Source organism: Phyllostomus discolor, chromosome 3 (assembly GCF_004126475.2).
Source record: "Phyllostomus discolor isolate MPI-MPIP mPhyDis1 chromosome 3, mPhyDis1.pri.v3, whole genome shotgun sequence".
NCBI lineage: Eukaryota > Metazoa > Chordata > Mammalia > Chiroptera > Phyllostomidae > Phyllostomus > Phyllostomus discolor.
This window is the reverse complement of record NC_040905.2, coordinates 39744956-39756859: the sequence shown is the minus strand read 5'-3', so window position 1 is coordinate 39756859 and position 11904 is coordinate 39744956. Positions and strand designations below refer to the sequence as shown.

At 35.0% G+C, this 11904-nt stretch overlaps 1 protein-coding gene across 4 annotated transcripts in view; it reads left to right on the top strand.

Moving 5' to 3' along the window:
- Positions 1–76: 76 nt before the first annotated feature.
- The window catches only part of TRIM23 (tripartite motif containing 23), a 40615-nt gene continuing 28787 nt past the window's right edge, over positions 77–11904 (top strand). For all 4 annotated transcript variants that reach the window (XM_036020337.1, XM_036020336.1, XM_036020338.1 and 1 more), the window contains exons 1-3: positions 77–230; positions 4613–4775; positions 9068–9189. In XM_036020337.1, coding sequence (XP_035876230.1) covers positions 150–230; positions 4613–4775; positions 9068–9189 — 366 coding nt within the window. In that variant the 5' untranslated portion in view covers positions 77–149. The remainder of the gene's footprint in view (positions 231–4612; positions 4776–9067; positions 9190–11904) is intronic.

The following is an 11904-nucleotide window of genomic DNA, read 5'->3' as shown; positions in this document are numbered from 1 at the left end:
GGAAATCTTGGGAACAGCCTCACCACCCCCGCGTAGTATTGCGCCTGTGCGCTGGTGGCGGGAGCCGAGGCCCCTGGGTAGGAGGCTCTATCTACCCCGCCCCTCTGTTGAAGTCCCTCAGCTCCTGCTGCGGCGCCACTCCTTCTAGGATGGCTGCCCTAGTTGTAAGCAAGCCTGGAACGGGGCTGGACAGTGGCCGTCAGGGCAGCCGCGGTACGGCCGTGGTGAAGGTGAGGGACCTTGCGTGCTGTGTTTTCCACCGTTGGCCTCCCTTCGGTTCATCCCGGAGATCTGGCTGCAGCGCCGCGGCCCTGGATTCTTGGGCCGGGATGCGCGGCCTCGGGGCCCCTCGGCTCTACAAGCCTTGTCCTCCTGTCCGCGACTGGACTTTTGTGAAAAGAAGGTTATAGGTCTGTGAGAGTGACTTGGGCTGTTTTTCCCCCAGGTCTTCTGCTTTTAGTTAAACTCAACAGGCATTAATTACCTTATTATTATTAAGTCAAGCCGTTATTACCATCAGGTACTAAGTCAGGTATTTTAACTCGTTAATATCTGTTGATGAGGTAGATATTAATTCCCGTTTTACAGGTAAGGAAATTAAGGTTTAGGTTAACACAGTGTGCAGCAGAGCCAGGGATGACTGGCTTAAAGTTTGCTTTTCACTATTGCATTAGGTCTATGACAAGACATCGATTATTGGGTGATCAGCCTCCTCCTTTTTTGGTAGTAATAGTTTGTCAACACTTCAAAGAAGCCTGCACCGGGTCTTTGAGTGGCTATATGCTTGAAATTGGAAATTCTACCCTGTGTAAATGCTCCAGTATGTCTTTACTTAAAAATCAGCTAAAAATACACGTGGAATTCATTTTTCTCTTCCACTATATATATGGAAAAATTTGAAAGAGAGAACTGATCATAATGGTGTGTAGAATACCTTTGGGATTATATGTAATCTGAGATATGGGTAATTCTCATTCCTGGCTACATGTGAGAATCATTGAGGATTTAAAAACAAATAAAGAAAAACAAAAAACCCGAACTGCTACTGATGCAGCCCTTTCCCCCAGTTCTGATAGTCATCAGTATATTTTTTTGCATACCTAAAGGTGATTTTAATGTGTATGTCTGAGAACCACTGGACCAGATAATATCTGAAGTATTTTTAAATAATAGCCACCTATGATTTTTCACCTGTTGGTTTTATAGGACAACAAATGATGCATTTCTGCTCACAGCTGTATTAGCAATCAGTGTTGATGGTTGATTCATCTGACCTTCATATATTAATGAAGTTATTCTGAAAATACACAGCATGTCCAAGGTGAAGAGGAGCCCTCTTATTATCAGGCATGCTGTATAGTTGAGGTTTTGTTTGTTGAGTTATGTTTTTTCCAAGAGAATGTCTGAAGATTATTTTGTAAATTAATTTGAATTGAGAGGTGGTATTTGGAGTGAATGTTATTGCTGTAATTACTTTTTGTTAGCCTGTTTGCCTTAAAATCTCAAAATACACCAAAGCCTGTTGTAACTCCAGTTTGTTACAGTACACAGTTTGATGTATGAGAGGCTCGTTTTGTTCATTTTCATCTTTACTTGTAAAATGTGCCCTAAAAGGGCGTAGCTCAGCCCTTTTTGGCAAGGACCTAACACTGTAATTTGAGGAAGTATGATGTCATAAATTTTTTTAAAAATCATTGTGATTTTCATAGATGAAAGCAAGAATATTAATTGGAAGGTAAGAGTTGAAGTATAATAATGCTAATATTATGTAAAATGGCCTCTTTTTTAATGAACAAGTTGATAATGACATGGTTTTTTTTCATTAGAAAAACAAAGATAAAAATCTGAAATTATGAAATCACATTCAGAAAAGAATCAAGGAAGTTTCTTTTGAATAGAACCTTCATCCTTTTAAATTATGGACTGATTAATTAAAATTTGATTTGCATGTAATAAGTACATGTAATGAAGTCCTCTTAGGCGTATTTGTGAAGTGTATAAAATTAAGAGTTATTCTCCTTTCTAGGACTTACTTTATTTTATATTGTTAGCCAAAATTCCTATTCATAAATACGGAAGCAAGAATGTCTTACTCTTTTTTTACTGAGTTGATACAAAATAGCTTAGTAACTTTATTTTTGGACCCTTATTTAGTTTACTAATCAGTGGTATTTTACTAGTGCTTTTTGAAAAAATCTGTAGTAGCAGTATAAATTCTTTTATCTTATTCAATAATAAGATCAGAGATACAAGATATGAATTAACTAAGTAAAGTTTTAATTTGCGTCTTTGGAGTTTATTGTCATAAACAAGCAAAATTTATTGTGTCACATTAGTGAGAACATTTGTAAAAAGTCTTGCATTTATTTATAATCTAATTCTATGGTGAATATCTTCTGAGTACTTAATCAAATTTGATATTTAGTGAAACTTTTCTTCTGCACTAAAAAACACAGGATAAATTAAAGTGTGTGTATTTACTATATTTAACTTACATGCAGCTGTACCCTAACTCTTCCTTGCTAGACTACATAGTTTTGCAGTATATGAATGTATTATAGTTTCTTTCCATTCTTAGGTTGATGGATACTTTGTTCCAAATCTTTCTAATGTAAATGGTACTGTAAGGATTAACATATAGATTTTACATGATAAATTCTTGAAAGTAGAATTGATGAGCTATTCTAACTTTTTATAGTCATTGTCAAATTGCCTTCTAGAGGAGAAGCTGTATCATTCAGTAAAACATTTTACAGCAACCAGTAATGTATGCAAGAGATGCTCTCTCACACTTTAATCAGTACAAAGTTATCAACCTTTTTTTAAAATTTAAGATTTTATTTATTTATTTTTAAAGAGAGGGGAAGGGATGGAGAATGAGAGGGAGAGAAACATCGATGTGTAGTTGTCTCTCATGCGCCCCCAACTGGCATGTGCCCTGACTGGGAATCAAATCGATGACCCCTTGGTTCACAGGCCAGCACTCAATCCACTGAGCTGCACCAGTCAGAGCTGTTATCAACTTTTTTTAGTGAATCTGGGAAAAAGTACACTGGTGTAGTTTTAATTGCATTTTAAAGTGTTTTGAGTGAACTTGAACATCTTTTCATATATTTAAAGGAAAGACTGTTTTATTTCCTTTTTTGGTGAACATATGTTATCTTTAAACTTTTTTTGAACCGTACCGGGATGCAAACCAATGATAAATTATCTTTTTATTTACAGTGAAAGATGTTTGCTTGTCAAAGCAAACACGTCCAAGTGCGTGGAAGTACGTCCAAAATAATTGTAGTTAAGATTCAAATTTTAGTGGATTAAGTCTGATTTTTACTCTGGGTTTGCTGTTTTTACCTTGTGTATTGTATTTGTTGGGGATGATGGTTGGCCAAACTGGTTAAAATTTTTTTGTTGTACTTTATTTTATAAGCCCATTGGTGTTGGTATTTGGAATACTCTGTTTCTGAGGGCCCTTTGTTCTAACAGTAGAGACAGGTTAGAAAGCCAATAAAGGTATTAATTGGTTGTTAAGATAGACACTCATGGCACATAGGGGCCCCAGGGATACTGTGGTCATTTCAGTTAGACTGAGCTGTGGGTAGTCCTGAGAGATTTGGTGTTTAGGAATTTGTTGGTTTATTAATGTAAAAAACAATTCACTGGAAAAGTGTCTATTTAGCTATTTCCTCAGCATTGGCAGGAAGAAAGTAGCTAAAACAGTTTGTCATGTTCTGGGAACTATAAGTTGTTTGATACAGTCGGAGAATACACTCTGAAAGGGGATGGGAATGAAACAGTAGGACAGAGACCAGAGTGTAGCAGGTCATGGATGGAAGGCACAGGAGTTTGTGGTACAATTTAACAATTCAGTGTATTTTTCTTAACTAAAATTGTGAAACACTTCAGATATATTAAGAAATAAAAGTACCAAAATCTTTCATTGATATAATATAGTTTGTTGACTAATTATAAAACATAAACTCATGGGTCTAGGAATCAGAATATGCTGATTCTGGCTCCTTTCTTTTGATTGACTGCGTGGCCTTGGGCAAATCATGTATCTGTAATAGACAAAATATTTTCTAACCCAATGGCAATTTACTGATTGAGAACAAGGAATTGAAATTGAAGTCAAAGGTGATTGCTTTCTTGCCTTTACATTATATGATTAACATGTTCTCTACCATTTAGAAGGGTAAATTGTCATCCTTGCACATACTTCAAATTATTTTGTTCAAATTGATGATGTTTTGGAGGTTAATTGCTGAGAAATTGTTTAGTAACCCATGTTTGGGAGAATGATATATTGTTACAGATCAGATATAACTAATCAAGTCATAATTTTTAAAATATAAAGATGATGTTAATTTACAATATTAGTTCCTAACACTTAACATTTCAAGGAGACTTCACTCTGATTTAATTTTGGTTGGATCTGTCAGATGAAATGATAAAAGGTGATTTGAAGTTTTACAACCTAGACAATTTTATTTTTTCACGGAGAAATAAAGTAATATAAGATTTATTCAATATATTAAATCAGCTTTTTAAAAAACTAAACTGTGTATGCTTTTAAAATCACTTGAAGACCACATGTTCCCTTTCCAAATATTAGGTGCTGGAGTGTGGAGTTTGTGAAGATGTATTTTCTTTGCAAGGAGACAAAGTTCCTCGACTTCTGCTTTGTGGCCACACAGTCTGTCACGACTGTCTCACCCGCCTGCCTCTTCACGGAAGAGCAATCCGTTGTCCTTTTGATCGACAAGTAACAGATCTAGGTAGGAAAATATATGTATATGTTGAGGGTTTGAAATTGTTCATGGAATATACATGTCATAGAAAGAAATTTCTTTCTACTTGATATTTAAAATTATATAACTCCAAGAAGGAGTCAGTTTCTATTAAGGCCAGTAGTCTTGTAAGTATAAACTTGCTCACTCTTAGGTACTAATTTTATTTCATCTTCTGAGATGTTTATATTAAATACTTACTTATATTTGAAGAGTTTTAAGATACCCTGAGAGAAACATGCTAACCTTATTCAAAGAAATAAGAAAATTCATTTGCCTGAAGCCATTGATACAATAAAAGCATCTCCTTAATAAATTAATAGGGCAATAATGAAAATACAATTAAGTCATTTGAGTGTCAGCATGTTTTTATTTCCTGGTATCAGAAACATAAGTGTTTTTAGCTTGTAATGACTACTTGTTTTCTGTTTATATAAGTTTAAAGGTCTTGGTTTTTCTTTTTAGTTTCATGCATACATTTAAAACTTTGCTGTATATATTTCAAAATGAATTATTACTATGGGATGCCAGATTTGGAAATAATAACATTAACATTTTAACAGTTATTTTATAAACATAAGTTCCATAAGTGTACTCTTAATATCAGAATTTTCTTCAAAATAAATAAATTTGTCACTTTATTTCAGGTCAGTAGCAGTGTTTTAAGACTGTCATATCTTATGTAAAGTGGAACACATTCAAAATAATTTATCTTCCAAAAGAGAAAGCAAGAATTCCCATAGAATACCTAGATTTTTAGACTGGAAAGCTTTAAAATGCTAAGAAACATGATTACAAATGTTTTCTTTAGGGAATGAGTAGGTTTCTTAAGGTTTTAGTAATCTTTGATTTAAATAAATATGTGGTATGTCCATTTGCCAGAAAACTAATATAGGACAGTGTTCGTTAGCATCATCATTATAAATAACATTAACTTACTATTATCCAAAAAATAATAGGGGCAAAGGGGGAGGTATTTGTATTTCAACATTCTTTTATTTGACCTTTTATTCTGTAAGATACATAGTTATTGTATCATATTTATAGAAAACTATCTAGAAATATTTATTTAGAAATATACATTTTAGCCGTGGCTGGTGTAGCTCAGTGAATTGAGCGTGGGCTGTGAACCAAAGCATCGCAGGTTCAATTCCCAGTCAGGGCACATGCCTGGGTTGCAGGCCACGGCCCCCGAGCAACCGCACATTGATGTTGCTCTCTCTCTCCCCCTCCCTTCTCTCTCTAAAAATAAATAAATAAAATCTTTAAAAAAAAAGAAATATACATTTTAGAAATAATGTTTTGTAAATGGAAGGTGGACCCTTCTACCTTTTTGAGGGCACTGTACCTTCCTTACATAAATACTACAGTGTGGGTTGTTATGCCCCTCACTGTTTAACTAAACTAGAAATTTGTGACAAAGAATTTTAGTTACAAATTTATAGCCAAAAATTTAGTTATATCCTAGGTTGAAGTTAAACATGATTGCTACCATATCAACATTAGAAAAAATAAACTAGTAACTGTGCCTTAGATATAGATTGTAATTAGTGTAGCTTGTAGGTTAGATTTTTACTGTGATTTTTAGCCTGTGGAATATGTGTTAGTATGGTTTCATGTCATTATTTTTAAAAATCTATTTTTAATTGTACTATAGAAATTATGTATACATTGCAGAATATTTGAAAATCTATAAAAGTATAAAGAAGAAAAAAATCATTTGTAATTCCTCCTTTAAAGAAGACAGTTACTATTAATGTGAGAGAATCAAAATTATTCTCTAGTCCAAGAAGAATATTAGTAGTTATTTGTGGTAGTTATGAGTGCATTCCAGCAATATTTCTGGTTCTTCTCTTCCATCCACACGGTAAAGTTATACTTCCCTACTCTCTTATAGTTAGGTATGGCTGTGCGATTTCCTTTTAACCAGTGAAATATGAATGGGATGAAGTGCAAACTTCCAGACAGAGCTGTTAAGAAAGGATTTATGAACCCCGGCTGGTGTAGCTTAGTGGATTGAGCACTGGCTGCGAACCAAAGCATCACAGGTTCGATTCTTAGGGCACATGCCTGGGTTGCAGGCCCCAGTGAGGGCCATGTGAGAGGCAAACACACATTGATGTTTTTCTCTCTCTCTTTCCCCCTCCCTTCCTTTCCCTCTCTAAAAAAATAAATAAGTAAAATCTTAAAAAAAAAAGAAAAGAAAGGATTTATGATGGTTTACAGTGAATTCTTCTTCCTACTACATGAGGTGGCCCAGGTGGTTAGAGGCTTAGTGCTCCATGTCCCTGATCATGGGCAGTAGGAAACACAACCTTTCTTGTCTTCCCCAACCCAATATGCTGCATGAACAAAAAGTAAATCTTTGTTTTGTTTAAACCATTGAGATTCTAGAGTTATTTTGACAGTTACAGAAATATTAGTGACATACTAGATACTGCTAGGAGTTTATGTCTATATGTTCATTATACAGTGACAATATTTGGCAAATTGTCAGTATATATTTAAATAAAGGACTCTCTTAGTATACTTCTTAACCCTTACGTATAAAGTAGATACAACTCAGCTTGTTATAGAACATGTATGAAAAATTGAAGTGATTAAGGAGAAAGCCCTGTTGCCTGACACAGTTGAGGGCGAAATGCTGCATCAGCTGCACAGAGGTTCTTGGGAAAGGAGATTATGAAAGTCAGAGGACGCTGAAGATATTTAACCTAATTTGAATTTTCTTTTTGAGAATCACAACAAGAAATGGTTTCTTTTGTTTTCTTTCTCTTCCTTTCCCTCCCTTCCCTTCCCTTCTCCTTTTCCTTGCTTTTTTTCTGTCTCTCTAGATAGGCCAAGAGGAAGAGGAGTCTTGCAGCTGGTGACCCCATCATTCTTTCATGTATGCATTTATTAAGTGAATATATATTAGGTGGCAGTTATGTGTCAGGTAGTAGCTGCTGCATAAAAGCTCACCATAACATTCCCTGGCTGGTGTGGCTCAGTGAATTGAGTGCTGGCCTGCTAACCAAAGGGTCACGGGTTTGATTCCCAGTCAGGGTACATGCCTGGGTCGTTTGCCAGATCCCCAGTACTGGGTGTGTGAGAGGCAACTGGACATTGATGTTTCTTTCCCTCTCTTTCTCCTTTCCTCCCCCTTTCTAAAAATAAATAAATAAAATCTTAAAGAAAAAAAAGCTTACCGTAACAAATATGACAGACTGCTGCAGGATCTGGCTTTTATTTATACGGTCAAGGAGAGAGAGAGAGAGACAGACAGACAGACAGACAGACATGGCGATCGTGAGAAAAAGGGAGGGAGGGAGATTGAATGAGAGAATGAGAATGTGACTGCATGCATATAGGCTTACTCACCTGGCCTTTTATGGCCAGTTCTGGGGAACAGAAGCATTGTTCCTTATTCAAATGTGCCTAGAGTCTTACCTACCTAAAAGGGAGTGTTGTCTTGCTGTAGTGTATCTGTGTAAGGAGTTTATGTAGTTATTGACTACTGTGGGGTTCTAGGTTAGATGAGGGGTGGAGAAAAGACTATCTTTAGCTGTTCTACTTCCAATTTACTTAGAGATGGAGTTATTTTAGGTTAAGTCTTTTGTACAGAGGTTTCCAAACATAAGTCATAGCTTATTTGTGGTCATGAAATCAATTTAATTGGTTGTGACAGAATCTTAAAAATAGAAATAGGCCTAAAAACATCAGTGTATTACACACAGTAAGGGTGAACATTGATATGTGAAATTTTTGTTTGTGTTATATATATATGATATATGATCCTGAGTTGCGATGTAAATTTTCAAAGCACTTATTTTAGAATATATAGTAAAAGTTAGTGACAGAATAGGGTATATAAAAGTAAATGATAGAATACGGTATATAAAATTAAATGATAGAAAAATAATAGAACTTTAAATTATGTTTCTACTTAGAATGCTGAGGAGTTGTTTTTTTTTTTTAACTTAAAAATTTTTTTTAAAACAAGAGAGAGAGAGAAACATCAATTAGTTCTACCTATTTATGCATTCATTGGTTGAGTTTTGTATGTGCCCTGGCCAGGAATCAAGCCCACAACCTTGGCAATGCTCTGACCAACTGAACAGCCAGCCAGGGCCTTGAATATTAACACAATTGTTCTATCATAAAAATAAAATGGGGGATATTTGTGTTTTTAAAATGTAGACTATTAATGGCTAAACTATGACTTAGAAATTACTATTTAGGTATAAGGTAAAATGATTAAGATTGCATTCTGTGTGATTTAGTTTTTATATTTATTCTAGGAGATTCAGGTGTCTGGGGATTGAAAAAAAATTTTGCTTTATTGGAGCTTTTGGAGCGACTACAGAATGGACATATTGGTCAGTATGGCGCTGCAGAAGAAGCCATTGGGATATCTGGAGAGGTATTGATTGACCTTGGTGAAATATTTGTTATAAGCATGAATTTTTTCTTTTAACTTAAAATATTTGCCATTAAAAGTACAACATTAACTCACTCCAGCAGGTAGGATCCCAAAACACAACTTTTCGTTACATTACAGTTTATCAGGCAACAATACTCCCAAAAGAACAAAAATAAAACGGAAACCTGAATTCTCTGTTAATACTATACCCAAACTCTGTTTTTTGTGTGTATAAACTTGTCTCCTTATCATAATTCCTTTCTATCCCAGAAAGGTCAGAGTAAGAAGATTATGGAAGAGTAAGAATGATATGTAAGCTACATTGAAGCAGAGGCTGCAAAAGTAAACCAGTCAACAGTAAAGCACAAAGAAAGAAAAGGAACTCTCTGAAAGAGGCTGTGTAGTGTAGAAGCAAAATGCCTTAAAGATAGCACTTGCTCCTGAGAGAGTTAATACTGCTAAATATCTTTATGATATTTATGAATACACCTACATGTAATTCTCTTTTATTAAGTCATGATTTCTCTATGTAAGTATATCATTGAAATGAATTTCAAACTGAACCACTCTTTTTTTGGTGTGAAATTTTTGCAGCTCTTTCACATGCTCTTTTATCTGTATTTCAAAAGACATTAGAATAATGTAGAATAATATCTAATTATTTGTCAGATCTGGAAAACAGAAGACATGACTTTTTTATTTTACATGTACACATTTTCCATAATTGCACATAAAACAGTTTAAACTTTTTTCATATCAAATATATTAGTTAGTAAAACCATACAGGTTTCAAGTGTACAACTCAATACAACGTCGTGTGCATATGCATCATGTGCTTGTGGCCCAAAGTAACGTCTCTTTCCATGCCTGTTTATCCCCCCTTCGCCCACTTCTTCTACCTCCCACGCCCCTTTCCCTCTGGCTTTCACCATACTGTTGTCCATATCTGTGTGTCATTTATGTGTTTTTCCTTAATCCCTTCATCTTTTTTCACCCAGATCGCCCAATCCCCCTCCACTCTGTCTGCTGTCGTCTGTCTGTTCTGTGTATCTGTGCTTCTGTTTCTATATTGTTTGTTAAATTATTTGTTCATTAGAGTTCACACTGAAGTGAGATCATATGGTATTTGTCTTTTTCTGACTGACTGGCTTATTTCACTTAGCCTAATAGTCTTCAGGTCCATCCATGCTGTTCTAAAAGGTAAGATGTCCTTTTTTTACAGCCAAGTAGTATTCCACTGTGTAAATGCACCACAGCATTTTTTAGCCACTCATCTACTGATAGGTACTTGGGCTGCTTCCAGATCTTGGCGATTGTAAATAGCACTGCAGTGAACATAGGGGTGCATATATTTTTTCAAATTAATGTTACAGGTTTCTTTGGATGTATTCCTAAAAGTGGAATTGCTGAGGTAACTTCATACTGCTTTCCACCGTGGCTGCTCCAATTTGCATTCCTACTGGCAGTACAGGAGGGTTCTGTTTCTCCACATCTATACCATCACTTGTTGTTTGTTGATTGATGATTGCCATTCTGATAGGTATGAGGTGATATCTCATTATGGTTTTAATTTACATTTTTCTGATTAGTGTACTGAGCATCTTTTCTTGTGTCTGTTGGCCCTCTGTCCTCTTTGGAGAAGTGTCTATTCTGGTCCTTTGTCCATTTTTTAATTGGGTTGTTTGTCTTACTGTGTAGTATGTGTAAGTTCTTTATATATTTTGGAAATTAACCCATTATCAGATTATCATTGGCTGATATGTTGTCCCATTTAGCAGGTTGCCTTTTCATTTTGTTGATGGTTTCTTTTGCTGTGCAAAAGCTTTTTAGTTTGACATAATCCCGTTTGTTTATTTTTTTCTTTATTTCCCTTGCCCAGAGGTGTATCAGCAAAAATATTACTATGAGAGATGTCTGAGATTTTACTGCTTATGTTTTCTTATAGGATTTTTATGGTTTTACAACTTAACATTTAAGTCTTTTATCTATTTTGAGTTTGTTCTTGTGTATGATATAAGTTGGTGGTTTAGTTTCATTTTTCCATGCATCTGTCCAATTTTCCCAACACCATGTATTGAAGAGACTGTCTTTAGTCCGTTGTCTGTTCTTCCTCCTTTGTCAATATTAATTGCTGAGGCATTTGGGGTCTTTTGTAGTTTCATATGAATTTTTGGAATATTTGTTCTAGATCTGTGAAATAAGCCATTGGTATTTTAGTAGGAATTGTGTTGTATCTATAGATTGCTTTGGGAAGTATGGGCATTTTAGTTATGCTAATTTTTCCTATTCATAAACATGGTATGTGCTTCCACTTACTTATATCTTCCTCAGTTTCTTCAGTATGATATGATTTCCAAGTACAGGTCTTTATCTCCTCAGTTAAATTTATTTCTAAACTAGGTACTTTTTTTTTCTGCAATAGTAAATGGGATTGTTTTCTTAATTTCTCTTTCTGACAGTTCATTATTGATGTATAAAAATGCCACCTATATTTGAATATTAATTTCGTATACTGCAGCTTTACCAAATTCATTTATCAGTTCTAGTAGTTTTTTTTTTTTTTTTGGTGCAGTCTTTAGGGTTTTCTCTATATGGTGTGTTATCTGTGAATGATGACAGATACTTGTCTGATCACTGTTGCATAAGAGTGGTAAAGTGGACATCCATGTCTTGTTCCTGATCTTAGCGGAAATGCTTTTAGTTTGTGCCCATTGA